At 33.1% G+C, this 26,101-nt stretch overlaps 3 protein-coding genes and 1 long non-coding RNA gene across 7 annotated transcripts; 1 reads left to right on the top strand and 3 right to left on the bottom strand.

Moving 5' to 3' along the window:
- Positions 1–326: 326 nt before the first annotated feature.
- On the bottom strand, positions 327–1,277 carry LOC145962820 (uncharacterized). The gene is made up of 3 exons (XR_014435978.1): positions 1,199–1,277; positions 800–872; positions 327–514 (listed from the first exon to the last, which is right to left on the bottom strand). It is a non-coding gene; the product is annotated as an uncharacterized LOC145962820 (long non-coding RNA).
- A 6,166-nt stretch (positions 1,278–7,443) lies between these two features.
- Gilt1 (Gamma-interferon-inducible lysosomal thiol reductase 1) lies at positions 7,444–13,632 on the top strand. Its single transcript, XM_083083893.1, is given in 9 exon segments — positions 7,444–7,601; positions 7,670–7,804; positions 8,359–8,577; positions 10,162–10,177; positions 10,179–10,281; positions 10,768–10,941; positions 11,563–11,760; positions 12,597–12,752; positions 13,376–13,632. Coding segments are annotated over 9 exon segments (1,209 nt in total). The 5' UTR covers positions 7,444–7,501; the 3' UTR covers positions 13,484–13,632.
- On the bottom strand, positions 13,551–20,262 carry LOC145962661 (uncharacterized). 2 transcript variants are annotated; one of them, XM_083083883.1, is made up of 6 exons: positions 19,084–20,262; positions 17,372–18,344; positions 16,733–17,100; positions 16,342–16,503; positions 15,632–16,022; positions 13,551–14,254 (listed from the first exon to the last, which is right to left on the bottom strand). In XM_083083883.1, the coding sequence occupies exons 1-6, from the start codon at positions 19,102–19,104 to the stop codon at positions 14,142–14,144; spliced, it is 2,028 nt and encodes a 675-aa protein (XP_082940009.1). In that variant the 5' UTR covers positions 19,105–20,262; the 3' UTR covers positions 13,551–14,141. The 2 variants fall into 2 exon arrangements, with proteins under 2 accessions (XP_082940009.1, XP_082940010.1); XM_083083884.1 differs by having other exon boundaries at positions 19,554–20,260.
- Positions 20,263–22,071: 1,809 nt separating this feature from the next.
- On the bottom strand, positions 22,072–26,087 carry LOC145962662 (aladin). 3 transcript variants are annotated; one of them, XM_083083886.1, is made up of 7 exons: positions 25,578–26,087; positions 24,608–25,010; positions 24,404–24,521; positions 24,024–24,323; positions 23,769–23,938; positions 23,336–23,663; positions 22,072–23,114 (listed from the first exon to the last, which is right to left on the bottom strand). In XM_083083886.1, exons 2-7 carry the CDS (start codon positions 24,964–24,966, stop codon positions 22,815–22,817), a joined length of 1,575 nt encoding a protein of 524 aa, XP_082940012.1. In that variant the 5' UTR covers positions 24,967–25,010; positions 25,578–26,087; the 3' UTR covers positions 22,072–22,814. The 3 variants fall into 3 exon arrangements, with proteins under 3 accessions (XP_082940012.1, XP_082940013.1, XP_082940011.1); XM_083083887.1 differs by having other exon boundaries at positions 24,608–25,000; XM_083083885.1 differs by having other exon boundaries at positions 22,073–23,114; positions 24,608–25,015; positions 25,578–26,086.
- Positions 26,088–26,101: the final 14 nt, after the last annotated feature.

Here is a 26,101-nt window from a genome sequence, read left to right as displayed (position 1 = left end):
AGTAATGCATAATTTATAATAAAATATAAAATTAATATGTGTATAACACTTATCATATTACAAGTTATTTCATTAATTAATCATTTGGCTTTACATTAAGTTTAAAAACAATATCTACAACAAATTCCATAATGGATCAGCTATAAGAAATTAGAATAAGATAAGTGAATAAGATAAATACGCGTTATAAGAATAAATTAGCATCAGATGTAATTGATAAAATTTTTAATGTTCTTTTCAATAAATTAGATAAAATTTATACAAAAATAATCTTTTCTCGATCTTCTTTCTTTATAATTAAAATACTGCAATATATTTTCGCAATGCATGCAATACATTTCGAACGAATTTATTAAAAGTTATTTAATCTATCCTAGCTCATCCATTTTAAGGCAACGGATTTATCTACAATCTCTACCGTTACCTTAAAATTAAATAAAAGTTTTTGTCACTCACCGTGGCATTGATGTGCAGCAGCGGAGTTGTCGTTATCGAAACTACGTTGTCGTTAAAACTACGTGTAACATACAAATATAAAATTCATTTATAACAAAGTTCAAAATACAATCAATATTTCAAAAAATTATTATTGTGCGGAATTTCATATCCGGTGTGTAAAATAATAAGCAGATATAAACACGTATGGGAAGATTTTATAAATTTTGAAATTATTTTTTTTAAATAGAAATTTTTATATTTATAAAAATCTTTCTCTCTAATTTCCTCTTTAATTCCTTTAAATTATAAGAACGAATTATTATGATTTATAACAATTGATATACAAATAATAAATATTCACCATCAGGTTGCTTCGCCGATGCAAGATGCCTCTCCCAGGCCTCCTCCTCCTCCTCTCACAATAGTTTGTTGGTCTGTAACATACAAAGAAGATTCAAATTGTAGTCACGGTCAAAAATTATTATTATATACATTTAATTTTATATCCGACGCACATAAATAATAAGCAGATAAACAATTTTATAAATTTTGAAAAAATTTCTACTAATAAGTAATAATTTAAGAATTCTATTAAAAGCTATTCGAATGTAGAAACTTTTAAATTACAGTTTTTATGTAAAAATTTCTCTCTTTTTCTCTTGTTTAAGTCATGTAAATAAAAAATCAAATAACGCGATTAATTACTTAATTTAAATCGCGCAATTAATAAATAATAATATATAAGCGATAATTTATTTACCATAGAGTTGCTTCACAGGTGCCTGATGCCTCTCCCAGGCCTCCTCCTCCTCTCATGTTGTTGACGCGCGATACTTTCAACGACACTCCCGCACTCACGAGCGATATTTTTATATCGCTATTTTCGCTATTTTACGCGCGATACTTAACGATTTCCGCATTATTTCGATGCGATTAAAAATTTTATATTTGATCACGCGATGTATATACTTAATATGTATATACTTTGAACGGCTCCCGGTTTCGGTACGAGCGAAAATCCCATTTCACTTACGAGAATCAGCTTCGAGTTAACAGGTCGGGAATGCAACGATACAACGAGCAAGGATTAAATCCAAACCGGAAAGGAGACGAAATGATTGACGGAAATAGAGGAAAATGAAGTTCACCAGCTCTTTTTCGCGCATAATTATCCTATCTCGTATCGAACCTGGACCCGCTAAGCACGATTTCAGGTGCTCCGCCCGGACATATTATGCCTCTCGCGGTTGCTATATGCTACACCAGGCTAGTAGATGGCAAAAGAAGAGGATACCCACATTTTTTAAATGCTAACATTCAGCAATTTAGAAAATGGGGAGGCAATCCCTTTTACCGAGCGAAAATCGTGCCTAGGGGAATCCACTCGACTCCTCGACAGGGTTAACACACGCAGTGCGTGTGGCTGTAGACGAGCAAAGAGAAGGGACCCATTGACGACCATTCCGAGCAATCGATCGAGTTCTAACTAATTCGGGCCGAATCACTTGATGAAGCACGAAGCAAGAGTGTACGTTGCATAGCAACGTGTGCAAACTCGAAACATCCCAGTTAGTTGGCATCGGAAGTAGAGACTCGTGACAATAAATGAAATTGGGATTTTATATGAAAAGTCCAAAAGTTTCGCGAAAACGCGACGACGCGAGAATACTACAACGCGAAAACGCGATAACGAAGCGCTTGCCGTCCGCGACACGTTGACGGCATCGACGACGCGAAAGGGTACTTAGCTTCCCATTCAGGCACTTTAAGATTTATCATAAATAGAAAAATTTAAGATAAACCTCAAGGCACCATCCAAGTACTAAGCCCTCCCACCGCGACAAGGTGTACCCCATGGGAGGGTTATATTATATATATATTTCTATATATAATATAATACATAATTTAAAATTTATTTTGTAATGTAGTACATAAATTTAAATTTGCAAATATAAAAAAATGATAAATAAAAATATAAAAGATTAGAGAAAATCTATTATATAAAGCAATGTTCAAAATAATTGATTTTAAAACTAATTATTGCGCCCAATTAATTTTTACATTTTTACTTTTAAATAGATATATTTTAATGTTATAAATTGCGTAATTACAAAATAATTTATATTTCTTAAATATAAACTTTTAAAAATATGATAAATAAATAATTTCTATTTTTTTATATATGAAGTATTTTAATAAATAAATATATTAACATGAAATATTTTTTAAAATATAAGAAGTATCTGAAAATATTAATTAATAAACATTTTATAAATGTTTTAATTATTTTAAAATAAAAGGGAATATTTTTTATAAATATATGTATTATATATGTTACACAATTTAAAATCACTATTGAATCACAATTAAAGAAATAAAACGAAAGAAGAAATATGTATATTTTGAATATTGTTACGTCCGCGGCGGCGACTTCGAGATATCGAAGCGCGTTCAACACAATGGGGCACTCGCGGACCGCGTAAGATAAGACACTTTTAACGGAAATTAAGAACTTTAATTAGAAACACAATATACACAAACAACAAATAATAACAGTGGAAATCTCGCAATAACGACCCGTAATATAAAACGCGTCCGGACAGCTTGACAACTATTCTTCGATTCAGCTCACCATTGTTGTTATACAACAATATATACTATTGATAAATAATTTATATGTTGTTGCGTTCGCGGAACGATATATATCGAACGCGCGCGACACAACCGATCGGCACGCTGACGTTCGCGCAGTAAATAATAACGCGGTTTAAGGTATAAGAACTTTAATAAACCACGAGTACATACAAGAATTCAGAATAATCGTAAAACGGATCACAGATAGACGTGTCCGCACAGCTTGATAGCTGGGCTCAAACTCTCTGACAGTCGTTGTTTATAACAACATCTTGACAACGCGCGCGGAGATGATCTTTTTCCGTCGACGTACTTCCCGCCGAAAGAATTCAACAGGTGGCGAATATATCCAGAGGGATGGGACGCGGGGACGTAACAATATAATAAATAATGAATGTGATAAATAATTAAAATATTAATGACTTACATCATATCTTATTGATCGATCCATTTCCAAGACCTCCTTTTTTTCTTTTGTTTTTTTCACTTTTTCCTTGTGGCACTCCAATCCTCATTGCACTCGTTGGAATTCCTCGTTGCACTTACACTCATTCACGAAAAGTTCCTCGTTGCACTGCAATTGTGTTTAGAGAAAGAATTTGATAATATATGAAACGTCTCACATCACTACTTCACTGCTCAAGAGCCACTGAGCGAATGATCGTAAGTCAGAAACATTACCGCGGTACTGTTTATATCGCCAAAGTCGACTGCGTAAGGAAAGAATTTGATAATATATGAAACGTCTCACATCCCTACCTTACTGTTCAAGAGCCACTGTGCGAATGATAATAAAGCGTGTAACATATTAACAATAGCGCGATACTGTTTATCAAGGTCGAACACGGTATTATTGATAATTCTCTCGTCGCCGAAATATTTTCTGTAATATAAAATATTCGCGCGCGGAATATTAAATAATAGAAATATTTTAATTTATTGATTAAGATTAATTGATTATTTGTTAAACAATTTATCACGGAACCTTTCGTTATGCTAATTATTTGCATCTATAATTTGATTGTTTTACTTCGTGTTCTCTCACAATCTAAATTATATTTAGATTGTCAAGTAAAACGATAAAGTAACACGGATGAAATATATTTTACTCTAATCATTAAAATAATAATTATTGTTCGTAAAGATCGCAACGATCGAAGTGATTATTTCATATTTTGGGTTTCTATCATTTAATCGATTCTCGATTAAATTGTATATTGTTAAATTAACAAGGATTGAGAAGCTTTAAAGCATTAGTCAAAATATTTAATTCTAATATCGTTAAGGAAATATTATTATAATAAGCATCAATGATCGAAAGATCATAAAATAATTAATTTTCTTATCCCCTTTTATGTATCTCCCGTAATTTTTATTCGCAGTAATGAATGATTGCGATTCGATAAAGATTTATCGTTGCGATACAGTCTCATGTCGTTAATTAATTTTCAATTAATTAATTTTTATTATATTAATATTATATTAATATTATATTAATATTTAAAGCAAATTATGTTTCGATACTAATCGTAATCGTGTTTAGTAAAAGAATTACAATATACGAAGCATTTCTCACCACTGCTTTATTATCGAGAGTCACCGTGCGAATGATGACAAAGTCATAACATAACGCGCTAGTGTTTATATTGCCGAAGTCGAACACTGTGTTATCGATAATTCATTGCCGAAATATTTTATATATTATAAAATATACACTAACGGAATATTAAATTAATGAAGTATTTTAATTTATTGATTAAAATTGATTATTTATTAAACAATTTATCATGGAGCCTTTCGTTATGCTAATTATTTTGCATCTATAATTTGATTGTTTTACTTCGTGTTCTCTCACAATCTAAATTATATTTAGATTGTCAAGTAAAACGATAAAGTAACACGGATGAAATATATTTTACTCTAATCATTGAAATAATAATTATTGTTCGTAAAGATCGCAACGATCGAAGTGATTATTTCATATTTTGGGTTTCTATTATTTAATCGATTCTCGATTAAATTGTATATTGTTAAATTAACAAGGATTGAGAAGCTTTAAAGCATTAGTCAAAATATTTAATTCTAATATCGTTAAGGAAATATTATTATAATAAGCATCAATGATCGAAAGATCATAAAATAATTAATTTTCTTATCCCCTTTTATGTATCTCCCGTTTCAATTTTTATTCGCAGTAATGAATGATTGCGATTCGATAAAAATTTATCGTTGCGATACAGTCTCATGTCGTTAATTAATTTTCAATTAATTAATTTTTATTAATATTTAAAGCAAATTATGTTTCGATACTAATCGTAATCGTGTTTAGTAAAAGAATTACAATATACGAAGCATTTCTCACCGCTGCTTTATTATCGAGAGTCACCGTGCGAATGATGACAAAGCCATAACATAGCGCGCTAGTGTTTATATTGCCAAAGTCGAACACTGTGTTATCGATAATTCATTGCCGAAATATTTTATATATTATAAAATATACACTAACGGAATATTAAATTAATGAAGTATTTTAATTTATTGATTAAAATTGATTATTTATTAAACAATTTATCACGGAGCCTTTCGTTATGCTAATTATTTGCATCTATAATTCGATTGTTTTACTTCGTGTTACTTCGTTTTACTCCGTACATTACATCTGATGTTTTTCCAGACTTACTTTTCCTCTCTTATGTTATTTCCTCTTGTGGCATTCATTCACTCACGAAAACACGATTTAATTGTGATTAAGCGAATACGTGGGACACTTTGCACAAGACTCTCGATCGCGAAATAATCATATAAAATACGCATTTTTGTTATATCATAAGAGAGCAACACGACCTTTACACGAGACCAAAATCATTCGCTACTTGCTACAGCAATGCGTATTACTGTATGCTATTGATACGCGTATTATACGTTGTATAATATACGAATCATAAGAATCAAAAAATTAAAGAAATGAATAAAGTTGTGAGATAGCAATCATTTAGTTAATAATTAATTATTGTTCACATTTTAGACAAATTTAAACTATTGTATGTTTGATTCTAAGTATTGTTAAATAAATATATTATTCATAAGAATCGATAATCGAAAAATGAAAGTTGTTTCTATTCCTCTTGTATCAATTTTTACAATGAAAATCCCCAATTTTCAACGGGATACGGAACTGGATATAGTCGCGATTGCGTTTTATTATTAGAGAGGGACAATATACGAAGTATTTCGCACTTTCGCCATGCGAATGATATCAAGAGACCGTGACATGTAAACACAGCCCGTCATACGCCGCCAAGGCCGAACGTGTTATTATCCATTCATTGCCGAAATATTTTACGTACTTTAACATATACACGGAATATTAAAGTGTATAGGAGTGTTTTAGATTATATAGATTAATTAAATAGATTTTAATATAATTTTTTAATTTTTTAATTAAATAGATTTTAATTAAATTTTTAATTAAATAGATTAATTATATAGATTAATTAAATATTTGTATAAAGGATTGATGTATCACGAAGCCTTTCATTATGTTAATTACTTCGATTTATGATTCGATTGTTTTGCTGTGCGTTTTGAATCTAAATTATATTTAAATTATATTTACGCCCCGAGATATCGCGATATATCGAGATATATCGCGAGATAGCCAAACCTAAATCACTGCTAGATCGAGAATACGGCTATTTATATAAAGTCAAATATAATTCGTTTTCGACGTTTTATCTATTTTTCGATCATTTAAATATAATTCGGATTAAAAACGTGCACTAAATATTTTTATACGAGATATATTAATACACTTTATAGATATATTAATATTTAATAGATACATTAATATGTTAAAATATATTAAATAATTTCATAATAATTTTCTGCGTATATATATATTGAGGCACGTAAAATATTTCGGCAACCATGAACAATAACACGGTGTTCGATCTTGGCAGTGTATGACGCGTTATTGTTTATCACGTCACGGTCTTGTACCATTCGACATTCGCTTAAACTTATATATATATATATATATATATATATATATATATATATATATATATATATATATATATATATATATATATATATAGAGAGAGAGAGAGAGAGAGAGAGAGAGAGAGAGAGAGAGAGAACGACAAAATTCATTTATATTAAAAATTTATTAAGCGTCTTGCTATACTGGTGCTACTGGCATTTCGTGTACATAGCACGGAACAAAACCAGAAATTGTTCACATTATATGTTACCCTCTGAGAACATTCGTGACCCTGGCTTCGTAGTTCATGTCCACGTTTTTAATGTAGAGGACGTATCGCTTTCAGAGATCATCTAAAAGCGGGCCATGAGCCATGACACCTCTCAGAGTCTTCTCTCTGTGTACATACATGTGTAGTTTACGACTCGTAAGATTATTTACAAAACGATGGCGTACAACTTAAAAAACGAAGAAGATGTGAAGGAATTCTTGAAGAATCTTCATATAGAGTATCAATTTGGTTGTTATAGCGAGAAAAAAGCAAATGGTAAGTGAAGATATATTGAGAACTGAGCCTAACTTAAATGTCAAAACAATATTTTATTCCGTGAATAGTCTGCCACTTATTAGGTGATTATTACGAAGCGGTAAAGCAAGAGATGGAAAAGGCCGCTGCGATATACAAGACTACCTGCGATCAATATAATTATGGTAGAAGCTGTGCGAAATTCGGTGATTTCATAGCAATCGGTGAGTGACTGGATACTATATACATCCTATATAATGTTTAGGAAGTAACTATGCACCTATTTCAAATATTAAAAAAAAAGCATTTTTCAAATATTATTAGCAAATTAGTCTTTTTTTCTAAAGATGTAAGCGACTCCTATGAACTAATATGCTCACGGGAGTCGTTTATATCTTTAATGAAAAAAAGACTAATTTGCTAATAATATTTGAAATTAATAATATTATTAATATATTAATATTATTAAATTAATAATAATAATAAATAATATTTGAATTTTAATTAATATTATTAAATTAATAATAATAATAAATAATATTTGAATTTTAATTAATAATATTTGAAATTAATAATATTAACTCGTCTAATCTTGTTATCAAGAAACTTCACCTTTCCTGATAATATACCTTTGATGAAGAAACTAATTTGCTAATAATATTTGATAAGATTAATTTACTAATAATGTTTGGTAAATATTTCTTTAAATATTTGAAATAGAGGAAATCTATAAGTACTTTTTAAGCACTTTGTATAATATTTCCCTTATTTAATGCAGGTAAAGGTTGCAAGCGAGATATACCGACAGCATACAAATATATGTCAAAAGGTTGTGAACTCAATGATGAGTATGGATGCCTGCATGCTGGTGTTTTGGGAACATCTAAGAATGATGTCGGAGAAAAGGATAGAGCTACACAGATCCACACAGGTGTTAAACAATTGAAAAAGGCCTGTGACATGTACAATTCAGACAAAGCATGTTTTTATTTATCGGGTATTTATTTGGGTGGTCTTGAAGGCATCATTGACAAGAACTATAAAGAGGCTTACAAGCTATCATTGAAGAGCTGTGAGCTTGGTAATCCATATGCTTGTGCGAACCTGTCACAGATGCACGCGCGAGGAGATGGCGTGCAAAAAAATCCCGAGCTTGCAGAAACCTTCAAAAAACGTGCCAATGATCTGTATCAAGAATTGAAGCAGGTACAACCAGAATTGAAGTTTCATCAAGGTATAGACTCATAACATATGACTCTTTGGTATGCGTTAGATTTATTAAAAAATTTGTTTGTTTATATAATTCTAAAACAAAAAATGTGAACAATTTCTTTGCTCAAAACGAAGCTTTTCAATGTGTTGAACTCTTAATACAATGCATGTAAAAATTGTAGATTGATATAGAAAAATTGTAAGACTCTTTTATAATTTTTTATTATAATTTGATAAATTGATCAATGCATATATATATATATATATATATATATATATATAAAATTCAGACAAGATAATTGTTTAGTCCATTATTTATTATAGCAAATTATTCATTTTTTTGTAATTTTCTATATATCATTGATCCAACCTTAAATATCTGTAATGCAAATTGTTAACTTATTCTGTATTATATTAAGATATATTAAATATATCTTATAATTTTGTTCACGACTGTTTTATTTATTTAATTGTGTATGTCCCCATACACAATTGTAACTATTTAGAAAATGTTCCTTTTCAAGGTGCACAAATTTTGTGCATATTTTATAAAAATTAAAATTTGCCTAACATAGAGTGAATTAAAATGAAATGTTCAAGTAAGTTTGCAAAATATTATTTAAAACAATTTTATTTCCTTGAAAACGTATAAATACAATTTAAAAAAAATAGAATTATATAAGCTCTTTTGCTATTTAAAAAAAATATAAGCCTACACATACCAAGTCATAAAAAAAAATCAATAAATGTTAAAATAAATGCCAATCAACATTAAGCGAATTGAAAAATTTAATTTTGCAAGGCAAAAATGAGATAAGGCCATATAATTTGTCGATTTTTATATTCTTTGTAATTGAAATAGATTTTACTTATTTGAAATTTTTGATTTTAAATTAAGAAATTTATTTTTAAATTATCTTAAATCTATTTTACTAGAAAGAAAAAACCAAGTTTTACAAAGTTATAAAAATTTTATAATATGTTGTCAATTATACAAATGGCAAAAATACATACGGATGTTGCGTCGATTTATCACGCAATCCAGATAATGAAGCAATGCATGTGCGGTGACGCTGCATCAAAGATCACTGCATATATGTATGTACATTGCTTCAACGCTAGAGACATTGTTTATATTGTATCTACACTTATATCAAATAATGGACATCCGGCATCTATAATCATCATAAATCTAGTCTCTGAATAAATAATAATTGCTGTATATTCTCGATTAACATCTCGAGAATCAGCCTCGAGATTAACCGTTATTGATTGTCGTATTTCACTCTCTCTTTCTGATCCCCCACCGTATCTCTTACAACGCTTTTCGTATCTCCCTCTCCTGTATCCGTTGTTCGTCAATTCACAGCAGGTTTAAAACGCCTTCTTGAGTTCATTCGTTAGCGACACAACCATGCGATACTACTTGTTCGATTCTCGCGCCTGGCTGGCAGCCGCCGTCTTTGTTACATTTGTCTGTCATAGTTTTGTAAGTATGACTAATTTTGAATTTCGAGAAATATTCTTTTTCATTAAACATTTCCGGCATTTACAAATTGATGATGACCTAAACAATAAAAATTAAAACGTACATTACATTTACCAAATTCATAAATTCTTAAAATCTTCGCGCATTCGGATTATGACTCTTATATTGACTTTCAAAAGATTTATCTTTATCATATGGAAATAATATAATAGTATTCTTATACTTTTTCACTGCAACATTGTTGATGTTACACGTTCATAATATTATATTTCCATATATTTTTATTTAACATTCTCTTCATTTGAATATTTTAATTTAATTAACTAGTTTTTTTTAATTTGCATATTGGAGCTGCCAATTAAAAGTCTATCAATTCTTTTTAATTCGTCAATTTTTGTATAAAAGACAAAGAAAGAGTTAACGTGTAAAGACAGTCAATACTTAGATTTTTAGGCAGTACGTGATTATTTTATAAATTTGTTTAAGTCCAATGCACAATTGGTCGATGACAAATCGGACAGGACCAACGTGAGCGTGGATGTTTACTATGAATCGTTATGCAGCGATAGCATGCGATGGATCGTAAATCAACTCGTACCATCGTATTCAGAATTGAAAAATCATCTCCACATCACGTTGATTCCTTATGGTAAAGCTACGGTGAGTAATTTTTATCGTAACTCGTATTAAGCATTTATCATGTAATCATGAAGCAATATATAAAGTAATGAAATGATCTCTAATGATAATAATATCTCGAGTGGACACGTTCATAATCTGCAGAAGTGTAGAAAAAAAAAAAACTTTGTACATATCTTTTTTATCGCTCTCTCATAAAGTTTTTAATTACATTTGATCTTCGTATTTATAATCTATTTTATCACATTCTTTATATCGAATTTTGTATAAAAAACGCATAACATATATTTATTAATAATCTAACTTTCCAACACACATTTATTATACATTGCAGTAAGTTTCTTACTGGAAATATTTAAAAATATAGTTTCAAATTGACTTTTATATTATTATTTTTTGCTTTTTTCCTTTGTATTCTTTTCTCTCTCTCTTCTTTTGTATACTTTTTTATTCTGCACTACTAATTTAATCGTGCAAAGCTCTTCAAGAAATTATTACACAAAGGATGAATCCGCTTCGAATCACGCGAATACCCTTGAAAATGCTAAATGATGACCTTGCTATAGTCTTCAGTCTTATAGACGTCGATGAGAATGCTGTATTTTCATGGCACATTAATGCAAATTAATGATACATACATAGCACGCGCGCGAAAGCGAAACCGGTCCATGGCAGTTCTTTTGTCAACACGGATCCGACGAGTGCCGCGGGAATAAGGCCCAAGCCTGCGCGATTCACAGCATACAGACCTCCGAAGAGGCCCAGGAGCAACAGCAACTGACGGTTAAGCTGGTCGGTTGTGCAATGTCCGCTGGAAATCCGTCGACCGCTGTTCCGCAGGTAATTTATTTCTATAATTTTCCAGCTGGTAAAATACGTAGTTAATTGAAGCGGCATTGAGACTGCGGCGAATATGCTTTTACTCTGAAGTAATGTGTAATTAATCTCCGTAGGACTTGTTTCCGGGCAAGAGTTAACCAACTGACATTTAACTCTAATGACATCGACCTTTTGGCATACTTTCCCATCGAAATCGCGAGATAGCACGTTATATACGTATACTTTATCAGAATGTACTTTGGCATCCTTAAATGTTATATATATTCCTGAGATCTCGTACATATTATAACTTAATAAAAAAGAATGATTATTATAGTTAAAAATTGAGATAATAGAAATATCGTTAGATATTTTATCCATAGTTATATAATTAAGATAAAAACTTAAAAAATCTAAATTAAATTGTTTTTTTTTAGTGATATCTATAATGATAAAATATCTAGCGATATCTCTAATATTTACGGATAAATATGACAGTGCAAATATTTAAATAATATCACAAAGATATTTGAAAAACATTCAAATTGTGCAGATGCGTTAAATTAATTATTGTTGACGATTTTATTTTTATAAATACTTCTGAAAATATCTGATAATAATCTATACGTAAACCGTGAATATAGAAAGTACTGCAGTTCCTCTTAAATTTTACAAACACTGTTGATATTTCAAAGCTCGATGACACACGTTTCATTATGTTTTCAATCACGTCGCGGTCACAAGCCATAAAAATATTTAAATTTCTCAGTGATAATTACGTTTCTTACTGTTAAGATAATATGTAATGATAAAAATTGATATAAGAAAAATTAAATTTTTGAATGACTGACTTTTAGTGCGCTCAAGACATTGGTCTAAGCGAAGGAACGCGAAAATTGATTAATGAATGTATCGAGAGCTCGTTCGGGGATGATTTGCTCGCAGCGAATGGTAACAAAACGCACAATCTACAACCACCGCTTAGATTCGTACCAACGATAATAATTAACGGGGTAAGCTAAATTTTATTTCGTATAATCTGTGTAACTAACAAGATAAGTCGACATATTTTAAATCAGTCAACATCTAAATACATCTTTTTTTCAATATGCATGTATATATAACTTGAAAACATACAAATACATACAATATAAATTTATTTTTAGTAGAGCATATATATCTTATTTTCTCTTAATGTGTATGTTATCTATTCAATATTTATGTAAATTTGATTTTTTTTTTATTTTATGCAGTCCATTTTTCACATTTTTCTCAAGCCTGTTCATTTCTTTCTTTTTTCAGTACTGTGATTATAGTTCATTATACAGTTCTTTTATTTCTGTTATTAATAAATTAGAATTAAATAAAATTTTGTAGATTACATATATGTTCATTGCACATTTTTTGTGACTCAATTTTTTATAAAATTTATTCTTTATAATATTAATAATTTTTTAATTTAAGAAAATTTTTTTATTATTATATTACATTATAATATTATTAAATTTGCTACAAGTTATTAATAGACTATCTATTTTACTAAATGGTTTAAAGATAAAATATAACAATTATATAAAAATTAAAAAATCCCCTGTGTTCATACAATTACACAAAATAATCTCAATTATATATACAGGTATACTCAAAGGAAAATCAGGACACGGCACTAAATAATTTCTCCAAACTGATCTGTCACCATTTAACAGAGCAGGAGAAACCGAGTATTTGCAGCAGTGTGAATTGAAGAAAATTAGAAAGGAAGGATAAAACCGAGTCACACATTGAAGGTGCGGGGACAAATAATCGCTCGGTTAAAATAAATGATATATTGTTCGCTTATATAATATACATAAGTACCTATGTACAAAAATATATACGATTTGTCAAATATAACGGACTAATACATATAAAAATGATTGTAAAAAAATGAAATTAATGAATCTTTGGAAAGACAGCGCGATTCGCCAATAATGAGATCGTGACGATAAGAATGAATGCGCCAGTGAATGATCAGAGAGAGTGAATGATCCATCTCTCTTATTTCCAACAATATGTAAAACAATCATTTTTGTTTAAGTGAGTATACGATATTAGCAATTATCAATTAACAGAATTATATATGGTAAATTATACATCCTTTAAAATAATAATATTCATAATGATATGCGACACTTTCAGCGCTCTTTGATTAAAATATAATTAATATATCTCGAATTGAATAAAAATAAAATCATTATATAAACATGATTTCATACTAAACAGTCGTATTTAATGTATAAATAATATTATTTACATTTTCTGAGGGTGATCTTTCGACAAATCAAACTTGTAGTCTTACCGCTCATTCACCGAAGCATCTACCCTGTTTCGCCTTCGTGAGAAGATTCTCCCGCTGAGGGAAATCAGTCGATGAAAATAGCGTCATCGAGGGCACTCAGCTCATGAAATTGCTGTTCGATATCGGCGCCAAGATCGTGGAAATCTGGCATATCATCCTCTGCGGACGCACAGTATCCTGAAACAATAGCAATGACGGCTTTTTTTCTTTCTGACTGTCGCATTCGATTTTATATGCGCGTTTTTACATACTCCTTACGAAATTACGCGAGGGTTCCTTTGGAAATAGCACGGATGCGTGGCACGTGGCATCGCGTCATCTGTTTTGTCACGCGTATGCGCTTGCTCGCTCGTTCGCGCGTTCATCATACGCGCGTACGTCGCGCGGCCCCCCCAAAAAAGTAAAGAATATTATTTTAAGACTCGGTATGGGGTAAAAGCATAAAAGCACGGCGAACCTCCTCTGAGATTAACTATAGATGACTGAGCGTGACACTGTCATCGGCGTCTCATTGCAGTGCGCGAGCCACGACAGAAAAAGCCAACACGCGGCACGAGCGGCATCGCATGTACGATCTAATGGCTGATGACCCGCGCAGGTCTTTTTATACGCGTTCTGATCAAAATTACGCGCAACGTAAAGATATCAAAAGAATTTATAACGATGCGATAACATTTCTATTAAATATGTCCGCGGAAAATGCCGCTATATCTTTTTTGAGATAGAATTTTGAAAAATAATTAATCATATGCTCTCTCTCGCCCTCTCTCTTTTTCTCTCTTTCCAAAACATTATATACAGAAGATTGAGAATAGCTCAATAATATCAAGATTTTTCCAAGTAGACTCTTGATAAACTTGCTGTAAGATTTAATTTTAATTTAAATATATAATAATTTCATAACAAAGAGAGAGATCAATTTAACAAATATTAACAAATATTTTCGCTAAAAATTAATAGAACTTGTAAACGTAATAACATATTTTTATTATTACTAATAAAAGTTAAAGGTCATGCTATCTTCTTCAATGTTTTTCACACATACACATGAAAAATGATGTTATGTGTATATATGTAAGCAGTCAGACTAAAAGCAAGATGGAATATTTCTTATCGTATTTCGACCAGATTTTTTATATCGAAGATACTGATTATAAATATTGTCATGCATAAGATAAGTCATGCTAAGAATTCAAAACATATAAGATCGTCATGCATAATATCTTTGATTTTAATTTGAGAGGATACTTGTAAAACTCGTGATTAATATTGATTAATTAGACAGATATATTATTAAAATTCACAACGCAGGTAGCATATGGGATTTAAAAAACACCACAAAAATATTACAATTAATAATAAAAGATGGATTGTCTTATATATATATATGTATACATATAAAGTAATATTATTAAAAATCATTCTCTTTTAAATATTTCGTTGGACGAATATTATTAATATTGTAAGTCATAAATCTCTCGTGACAAAAATTTGATAAGATTTATAGTATTTACTAAAGGTTGGATCGAGAAACTGAATATATATATCTGTTACCTGTACTTTCGCTTTGTGTATTGTTGATATCATTGATAAGAAGATGTCGAACCGATTCGATTGGCACGTACTCCTGTTGATTACTGTCAAGGTTTATGGAGATTCTATTCGAGTGACATATATTATTTGTGTCTTCATCTTTAATATAAATTTTAGACAACTTATATGACGGATGATTCGTTTCCACGTCAAAGATACATGTGTTTTGACGTTGTCGGCAAAAATTCATCGAATTTAATGATCCTGTTGCATTGGTTGTCGTCGATACTTTATCCGATAATAAACTCGACAACGTATTAGAATTCTCCGTATGATTTTTCAAGTGCTTCCTAAGGCTCGACGGATCCGTGTAACGTTTGCCACAACCGCTTACCTGACAAGCATATGGTTTCTGGGAATAAAAAATTGACATTATTAATTTTTTATAAAATTATGTTGAAAAAAGATTATTAAATCGATGATGCTCAAATTGATATATTTCACGATTAAATAACTTAAAATATATATGCTATGATAATTTATTAAATAAATGTTAAAAATTATATTAAGCTACAATAAAATTAAAATTAATGAAAATTAAAAATTTAATTAATAAAAATGTAATATATATATTTTATAAACATATGTTAAAAATTGCGTTTTTATAAAAAGATGTTTGAAATATTTTTAAATGCTATTTACACATGAGATAAATAAAAATGACATCGTACTCTATCATAATGTGTCCTTTGATGCTTAGCTCGATCGCTGCTGTTGCTAAATGCTTTCGAACAGCCATTGTGTTGACATGCGTAAGGTCTCTCGCCTGTATGCGACCTCTGATGAATTTTTAAATTTTCCAAACGACTAAAGGCCTTCTTACAACCGGCAAACTAAACAAAAAATGAACAATTTAGGAAAATTGTTTTGTTGGCAAATAATTCATGCAACACACAAGAAATTTGATTTACATGTGGATTTTACATAAATCGATAAAGAGATCGATAAAATAATAATTTTTTTTCATACACAGAAAATTTTTATAGAAAACATGCCGATATCGCAAAAATCATGTTCACGCGGATTTGGAAGAGCAAATGAAGTGATGACAATGACACTAACCGGACATTTGTTCGGCTTCTCTTGCGTGTGTACTCGCATGTGAATGAGCAATTTGTATCTCGCGTTGAAGGGTCGCGCGCGTGGACATCCTTGCCATAGACAGGCGAATTCGTCCTCGCGATTCGTCGTCGTTGCCATCGCGGCGCCGGGAAAACCTTCCCCTGCCTCTTTGCCTTCGCGTTCCTTATCCCGGTCCATCCGCTGCATCCGTCTACCGTGACCATGCGCGTTCGTCGAGGATGACTCCACATGCCGCCTCTCGATGTGCCGCACCAGGCCCTCCTGCTCCGCAAACGCACAGCCGCAGTCGATCCAGTGACATTGGTAAGCTGACGAGACTAAGTTCTCTTCCGCTGGTTTCGCACAATCTGCAACATGATATATATGCGAATGTAAATACAATTATACCGAACGTTATAGTCATAAATGTCAAATGATGCTGGAAATATATTTCCGAATTTATTAGAAAATATTTGAAATATATTGGATTGTTATTTCGTTATTAAAAATATTGAAAGTAGACGAATTTTATTTTAATACCAAGGATTTTTATCTGATAAGACATCCAGATAAATTCTGATGAATTAAATAGAATAAATTCCTCTCCGAAACGAAGAGACAAATATACTGCGTACGTACCGTATGACTTATCACTCTTCTCGTTTTCCGCGACTTTTGACCCGGCGACCCGCTGATTGCCGAACAGCAGACCCTCATTCCGCGGCAGTATCACTTGATTGCCGAAACTGTCTGTCGTGCCGACGACATCGCCGGCAAAATTGATCATCGACGGCTGCTGTTGCGAGGAAACGAGGTGCCCGACCGCGTAATATGGGGGGTCCAAGTTCTGGAATGATTCTTGCTGATCGTCGCCCGTGAGACAGGTCGTTGAGGACGTTGACGATGACGACGGCGAGTCCACGGCATTCAGCAAAGACGTCGGATCGCCCCTAATTAAACTCAGATCGAACTCATCGCCGATGGAGGATATTTGTGCGGAAGAAGAATCGTAGCTTTGAGCGATATCGTTTTGCATGCTCATCAGCAACGATACCACGTCCTCCTGGCAATCCTCTTGATAATCCTGATGACAGCTGTGCGACTCCGTTCCGTATTCCGGATAGATCGCGTTGCAGAAGGTCCTCGAGAAGGAAAACGCCGAGCCCATCGACGGTAATTTCTGACAATCTGAGTTATCCTCGCCATGATCCGTCGTCGTCAGCACACTGCTCCAGCTTGGCGTGGTTGCTTCGCTGCAAGTGCTCCCAGGTGATCCACCCCCGGTATTAGCATACTGGGAGGGATATTGAAAGATAACGGGCACCTGGTCCCAGTCGAGATAGTCTTGCGGATCCAACGAGGAGAAGAAGGTACCGTTGTCCGTCTGCGAGGTCATCCAGCAATGCGACTGTGCGTCGTCGATCCCTATACCGGTCATGGACGCCAAGGACGCCATATCGGGCAGCGAACCGTCGTCGACGAAGTCGTCCAGGCCGGATATGGAACGTCGCGCGTCCTCCTCGCTTCTCTCGCCGTGATAATCCTCGAGGTGCATCTTCTTCCCCTCCTCCTCCTTTGTTGTCGTCGGTCCGGGCTCGACGCGACCGGCAGCCTGTCGTTAATCATAGCGATACGTATATACTTAATTGCAATAGACCGATTAAATTGCGAAACTATAGCGAGGATTTTGTAACGTAACATGCGCGCAACGGATTGAGAAAGCCAGCGCGAGACGCGCATTTAACGTCATCCCACTCCCCGCATGTGCTCTTTGCTCGACTATCATCTCTCGGGAGCTCTCGTTAGGCATGAGATAACGGAACCCAGCAAAGATATCGATAGATAACGATAATAATGATACGAATGATTGAGTTCGCGACGATTATGCGATTATGTAGTTGTCGTATGAACGTGAATTGACAAATTGTCGCGAGAGCGTCACTTCTTTATTATATTTTTGGCATTCTTCTCGTAAAAATCCTTTTACTTCTTGCTAAAGTTATCGCTTCATTTGCTACCGCCAAGTAGACGAAGTCACGTGGCATTTTCCACGCGCCACAATTTGAATCACAACTAATGGCGCATGTGTATTTGTATAATTTTTGATAGATAAAATATATGTAATTTAGATTGAATGAGAGATAAATTGTAGCAAAATAATGCACGTTGATTAATAACCGATAATGTAATTTTTTGCTGGGTAACGCAAATGGGGTTCATCTATTGAATATATATAGAAATATATAGGGCTCAAAAAAATAAAATGAGAATCAATCCTCTATAAAAACGAGTGAATACTGTTTTGGCTAAATCTATAGCTAGATTCTAAAAATAGAATCTTGAGTACTTACGTATAATTTACTGTATATCATATCTCTACATAGGGAAAAAAGCCACTGCAATCATTAGATTATGATATCGTTATAAGAAATACTTTCGATTTTTAAGCAAGAAAGAAGCAACTGTTGGTGTGGTTTTTTGATCAATCAAAATAGTAATCTTTTCTGTTCTTTCAATTGCAATTTTTATAAAATCAACTTTCAAAATTCTAGCCCTTTATTCGATTTAATCCACTAGGAGAAAATGAGATGCAATCAGACACGGAGCACAATATAATGAAATCTGATTTTTCTTTTGTCAGGAAACGTATAATAATCGCTCCAAAGACGCTAGACTTCTCTCATAAGTAACGTCTTAATCCCGTGTATTGTTAAATTATCGCGAGCACAAAGAGATATCTCCGATTGTTTGATAGCCTCACTTTCCTCTGCGAATCGATGATAGTAAAATTGAAGAATATAACGCCAGAGGAGCAGCTTACTTCGATATCAACGTATCAACATGTACACGTCGATCGCGGACACGCTTATCGCATTGGTCTTTTCCGCTCTTACTCTCTCGTGGTACGCACGCGACAAACAATTAATCAGACTAGAGACAACGTAAACGCCGAATGAATGAACAAAACAACGCTCGCCGCGAAACTGATAAGGGGGTTGACGCTTTCGCACCACTCGTTAACGCGTCTCGTCGAAGACTATCAGCCGCGCGACGACCGCTTTCTTCCGCCAAGGAGTCCCGAGCAGAGAGGATCAAGATCTTCCCCTCCTCCGCAGCAAAGCTCTTCGAAATCGCTCCTCTCCTTGGAAAACGTATACGGAGGGAATATTATAAAAAACCACGCGAGGATACGAGAAGGCGCGTGAGGGAATATCGCGCCGCCCACTCGCGTGGCTGCATCGTGCCAAGTCGTTCCTCCCCAAGTCCCCCCTCGCTTGCCTATCCGCCTATGCACTTGTCGCTGCGCGACACCGGGGGTCCTGCGGTCCCTTCGAGCCTCGGGGGTGGCGGGCACGATCGAACATCTGTTGGCGCGCGTTCGATGCCCCGCGCGGGAGCATTCTTCCCTTGGAGTAATTTCCAAGCCTCCTTCAAGTCGGAATCGACGCACATTGTGCGAGCCGGTCATTCATGATTTGACAGATTACGCTCGATGATACATAAGTGATTTCGCTGATAAAACACTTCCCTATATCAAACATTGTAAAACGAATATATAAGTAATATATCAATACAAGAACTGTATATTATTGTAAAAAAATAGAATAATTATGATTTCTTAATAATTATTTCAATAAAAAATTCAAAGAAGAAAATCGTTTATCTTATAGTTCTGTTGATACTCAATACAATTTTGGCCTGAGAAATATTTTATCAGAAAATATTTCAAAACTACTTGTATTGTTGTTTATTTAATAGAGTCAAGACGGCGTAAACATTGTACAAACGAGAGAGACGAAAGATACAGGAGAAAAAGAAAGGATGAAAGAGAGAGGAGAGAGCTCAAGATGATCTTTCGTCGCTCGAACCCTAAGAATCGGGTACAGAGCAAAAAAATGTAAAACCAGCTGCCACACACGCGTCACTTATTAACAACAGCTTCTACGCGCGCAACACATGAGGACACAAGTCATTCACTCCTTGTTCTCCTATTACAAGCTACCGTTATTACATGTATCTTCTCACCTCGTTTCGTCGTGTCATATTCCCAATCTTTGCACTTTGAATTCTTATAACAATCCATACACGTCTAAAAAACGCATTATTTTCATGAAGAGAAAAATGTATTATTGAATATCTTTAAATTGATATTCTTGCTATATGGAACGTGAAGTTTTTTCACAATACAATTCGATTTCTTATCTATTATCCTCTCCATCTTGGATATTATAAAACAATCTTTTTTCATTTTAGTTACTTCTGAATACTTTAAAAATTGTAGAGATTGTAAGAAATCATATTCATCATTCTAATGACATGAAGAAAGGTAATTTTCCAGCATAATTATGAATAGTGTTTAGAATTACCTATAAAAATGTATATATTCAAAATTTTTAAGTGAAAAAGATGCAGATTTTTTTATATAACTGGATATAAAATATATATTTTTCTCTCTCTATATTTTTGGATAAATCTCACCTCACACTGATGTATATATTGGTATGCTAAAATATTATTTCGTATCTTTCCATTTCCTCTATATGTAAAATGATACACATGAAATAGTGTACAATAATATGTATACACGACTTGCTCTCACTCTTCTTGCGCTTTCCTTACGCGGAAAATTACGCGCATGCATATACACGAGTATGTATACGTCTTGGTGCATCTTGCATGGACGAGCTGTACATCATATTACGGGTAGATAAGTGATAGAGTGGCACATGTGGTCTGCCAGCCCTCTATGCTTACTTTATATACATACTATGCCCGCTCACGATCCTGCTTTTTTACCCGGGCACCTGTCAACTTCGCTCGTACCATAGTCGCCGCATGTGTGTACGCGCGGTCCGACCGCCCTTAAAATAAATATACTCTGTAAAAAGGACACCGATCATATTCTCTCTCCATACGGATGCAATAACAGCGAAATATATAAAAAACCATTTTGAACGCATTTAATCGCGCCTCGCATAAAAACGATTAATCGCTCCCCTCGCATGATCTTCCTCGTGAAGTAATTATATCTCAATTATTTTATCTCGACAAATTAATATTTGCACTCATGTATATTATTCTAAAATCTTATTGTTTCGATCTTTGATATTAATATATTGTAACGACCATGACATTATTCCTGTATATTCATCTGTAAAGAAAATCAATACAAAATAAAATATCTCAGAATTGTAAAATATCCATAGAGATCAAAATATTCTAATCTTGGGAAAGCACATTGTAAATGTTACAAAGTAAAATATGTATCAAAAAATGGGAAAAAAAAAGAAGAGAAAAATGCTCAAATTATCTATAGACATATTTGTAGACTATCATTAATTTTTAAATATTCACATGTGATGGAGAGTTATAGAGATATATTTTAGTAGCAATTACCTATCGTAGATCTTTAAAATTTGAAAATTTAATAAATATTGAGAAAAATTGAATAAATATTATGAAAGTAGCGTTTTCTTTCTTTAGACAAGAAAGTATTTACGAACGATAAATTGCTTAAGTCAAACTGTTTTGACGAGAGTACTCGAAACTTAAATGTTCACATTCATATGTACAGAACTCTGATATAATAAAACGACTGATACATGGAGTATTGAAAATAGCATAGACTACAACACGTATATACATACGTGTCAGCAAACGTTTAGCGTTCGGTCAAGCGACGTAAAAATAGAAAGACGCTCTGCATGTGAGTTCGTATAATTAGGTACCAAACCGAGAGGATATGTTGTGTTTTTTATGTTTCATATGTTACAAACATAGTCCATTAGAGAGAATCTAATAGACCACCCATTCGTTTTTTTGCCTACAATGCAGTAACGGGTATAAATTACTTCGAAACGAGAATTACATAAACTTTGTCCATATATATATAACACGCTCACGCACACTCCATATATATATAAAAATTTACAATAAGATGATTATTTGGCACAATTGATTATATTAATAATGTTTTTTTTTACATATAGATTTATAAAAATTTTTTTTGTTATTATATATAATTATTTACAAACTTGAAAAATTGTGCTTATTATCTTATCAATATTATAGAAATAATAATTTAATATTGCCTATAACTGCTGATGTTATATGAATCATTTGTTGTTCTTATAGATTGAGACAATACCGTGGAATGTGTAGTTATATCAACTTTAGCCTCATTTTCAACAATCGGAAAATGTTGCACACGTCCACTATTCCAAGCTATTGTTAAACAAACCCACGGTGAATGTTTTTGATAAAAATTAATACAGTTTGGTACTTCACCGGGAAATCCTTTGATGAGACAGCTTGGTTGCACTTCCACTACTCGTGATAAACTACTTAAGCTTGTTTTCACTAGAGCAATAACTGGACTATCCTATTTTCAGAAAAAAAACAAATGCCAAATTAGCACTAAGCATTTCATGATTTAACTTTTACGTCTGTTTGTTTCAGTTGCACTTTTTGTTTTATTTATTAATTTATTTTTTATTTATTTCCTTTTGTTTCTTTTCTTTTTTCCTCTCTAAATGTACATCTATTTTTTTTTATACATGAAAAATGCAAGTAAACCAGACAGATCTATTTAATTATACAGACCTGGAAAAGAATAGCGAGATATTTTCCTGTTGAATCCCATTCCATGGAAGTTATTCTGCCTCCCACTGTGATATAATCATTATCATCCCAAGAAAAATTTACTTTCGTTAAGTCGATTAGACGCATGGCTATCTTTACATCGTTATCAGTTACTTTTTTAACATCAAATATATTATCTTGCAATGGTAATGAGAATATTGTAGCAGGATCTTCAGTAGTAGCAAAGAGTAATGTTAAATTAGGACCAAAGCATGCAGTTGCTACACGACCATGAGGAACTGTCCATCTTTCTGCATGCCATGGCGTTGGAACACCAGTATTCCAAACTCTAACATTAAATATCAATTTCTTTAATTATATATGCAATTATTTGAATATTGAGCAAATCATTAAATACATAGAAAAAAAGTAGATATAAATTTGAAAATATTACCTAAAAACATTCCTACACGAAGCAGACAATAATCGTGAGCCACAAGATGACCAATGTATGAAACATATGCCACCTCCACCAACACGTTTTAAAGGAACTCCATCTTCCCTTGAAACATCCCAAATTATTACATTTAAATCTGTTGGCGAACAAGATGCCAATAAACCACCCTAAAAAAAACGTTTTATATAATAAATTATAATTCCTACAACATTTCTATTAAATATCAATAAAAATAAAATGAATAAAGCTTACTTGCGAATGCCACATAACACTTGTAACAGGTACATGATTTCTTTGCTTTAAAAGTATCGCGTGACTAAGTAAATTACTGGCTGCACCCAATTCTATCGTCCAAATTAAAACTCCGGAATAACATGCAGCTGCCAATTCACGGCCGGCGTATGGTCTCCAATTTAAACAGCAAACTGACTTTTGTGCGCTGTGTCTCAATACTGGTATACCTAGTATGCCTTGTGAATAAATGCGTATTCGATCATCTCTTGTAGCTACAGCTAGACGAGCGCAATGCGGATGCCAAGATAGACACCTAATCTATCAAACATTATACAAATATTTCAATACTCAAATCTGTCTATATATTTATAATTCAATTCCTGATTGAATCATCTTACCAATGATGTATTCCAATCCCTTGTAGCAACAATATCGGCAACAGATCCAGTTCCTGATGTTGGTAACACATCTCTCTGATATATTCCTCTTTCCATTAAATCCAACATCCAATTCAATCTGGAATCGTTACATATTTCTTCATATTAACATAAAAATATTATATCTATCGAGAAGGCAAGCAATAGAAAATATTATATCGTTACCTCGTTGCCACCCAATGCACAACATTTGTAATCTCCTCCGGATTTGCAGCTGCAGCAAAACGAATGGCTTCGGAGAATCCTTTCTCTCTCCATACATTTGCAAGCTTTTTGAAGATGCTATCATGAATAGGCAGAAATAATTCTCCAGCACTGACCGTGCGCGCAGAGTCGCGGGTGGCCAGAATCTCCTGGGTGATAGAAATCTCGGGATACCCACGCAAATACTTGGAGAAAGGTTGCATCTCATCGTGCATCTTGTCGTAGGTGCAATAATGCACGATACCGTCGATTAAACCAACGACTGCCGTATCATCCAAAACAGGACACTCGAAATCGTGAAGTGACAATATTTTCAGCATCTTTGCTCTTCTCTTCTGTCTCTTTTATCAAGAACTGCAACGATCTAACCTGTACGTTTAATCCGTTACCGCGTGACTCACAACATTCATGAATAAATCGTATAAAAACGTGATTTCCAACGAATTACACAAACAATTAAGATGTTTTATCTTTGTATATTTCAAATCGAAAACTAGTTTTCTAACTCATTTAATTTTTGCATACACAGGTGTAACACAAATAGTATAGTTTAATTGACACAATCAAACATCGAACCCAATGATACGTACGAGAGTTTCTCTCTCTCTCTCTCTCTCTCTCTCTCTTTCACCTTGCTTTAATATATTTTATTATATTATATATCGTAAAAAAACTGTCAGCGAATAAAAACATACGACAGCGTAAAAAATTTATTACACTAAAAATAATTTCACCTATTATTTTCAGTATTATATTCGAAATTTACACAATAAATCCTACATCACACACATCAAAGATATTAAAGAGAAGAAAAAAATTCAAAATTATTACACATATATAAAACATTAAAAAAAACCATATAAATTTAAGATTTTATAATTTAAATTGTGCAAAATTTGAAATCTGTAGATTATATAATATAAAAACTCACATATACACAAATTTTATCACGTATCCCTTTATCGGCAATCGGAGGAAAATGGCGCGAAACTTGTTTACTTGGTCGCTCATGGCAACCGTTGCTAGGCAACGCGATTATGTACAGTGCGCATGCGCGCGCAGTTCGGGGTCCATTCGAATTGTTTTACCGTGCAAGATCGCGAAGCGAGGGTCGGTGCTCGCTGCAACTCGCGTGACGTCTCGTACGAATTCGTTCGCGGAATAATATAGCGTGATTATAGTTAAAGTGATAATTCACCCTTGCGCGAGAATCTTTCGAGAAATCGCGAAGTGGAACAGCCGGCTAGCGCGAGGGCGCCCGCGCACGTAGATTAGAGGTGCACTTTCTACACCTGTTTACTCGCGTCCCTCTCTTGCCTGCGTCGCGGACGTGCGCTTGTTTCATTTCCGAGCGCGGTTGGTGCAAGACGAAATGCAGACGAAAAGTACAATCCACGGCGTAGTGACGACAGCGAGAAGGAGGAGGGGGCGTGATAAGAAAGAGAGAGAAAGAGA

Source organism: Camponotus vicinus, unplaced genomic scaffold (assembly GCF_025532165.1).
Source record: "Camponotus vicinus isolate PSW18456_S1 unplaced genomic scaffold, iyCamVici1.0 SCAF_12, whole genome shotgun sequence".
NCBI lineage: Eukaryota > Metazoa > Arthropoda > Insecta > Hymenoptera > Formicidae > Camponotus > Camponotus vicinus.
This window is presented reverse-complemented; position numbering and strand designations above follow the sequence as displayed.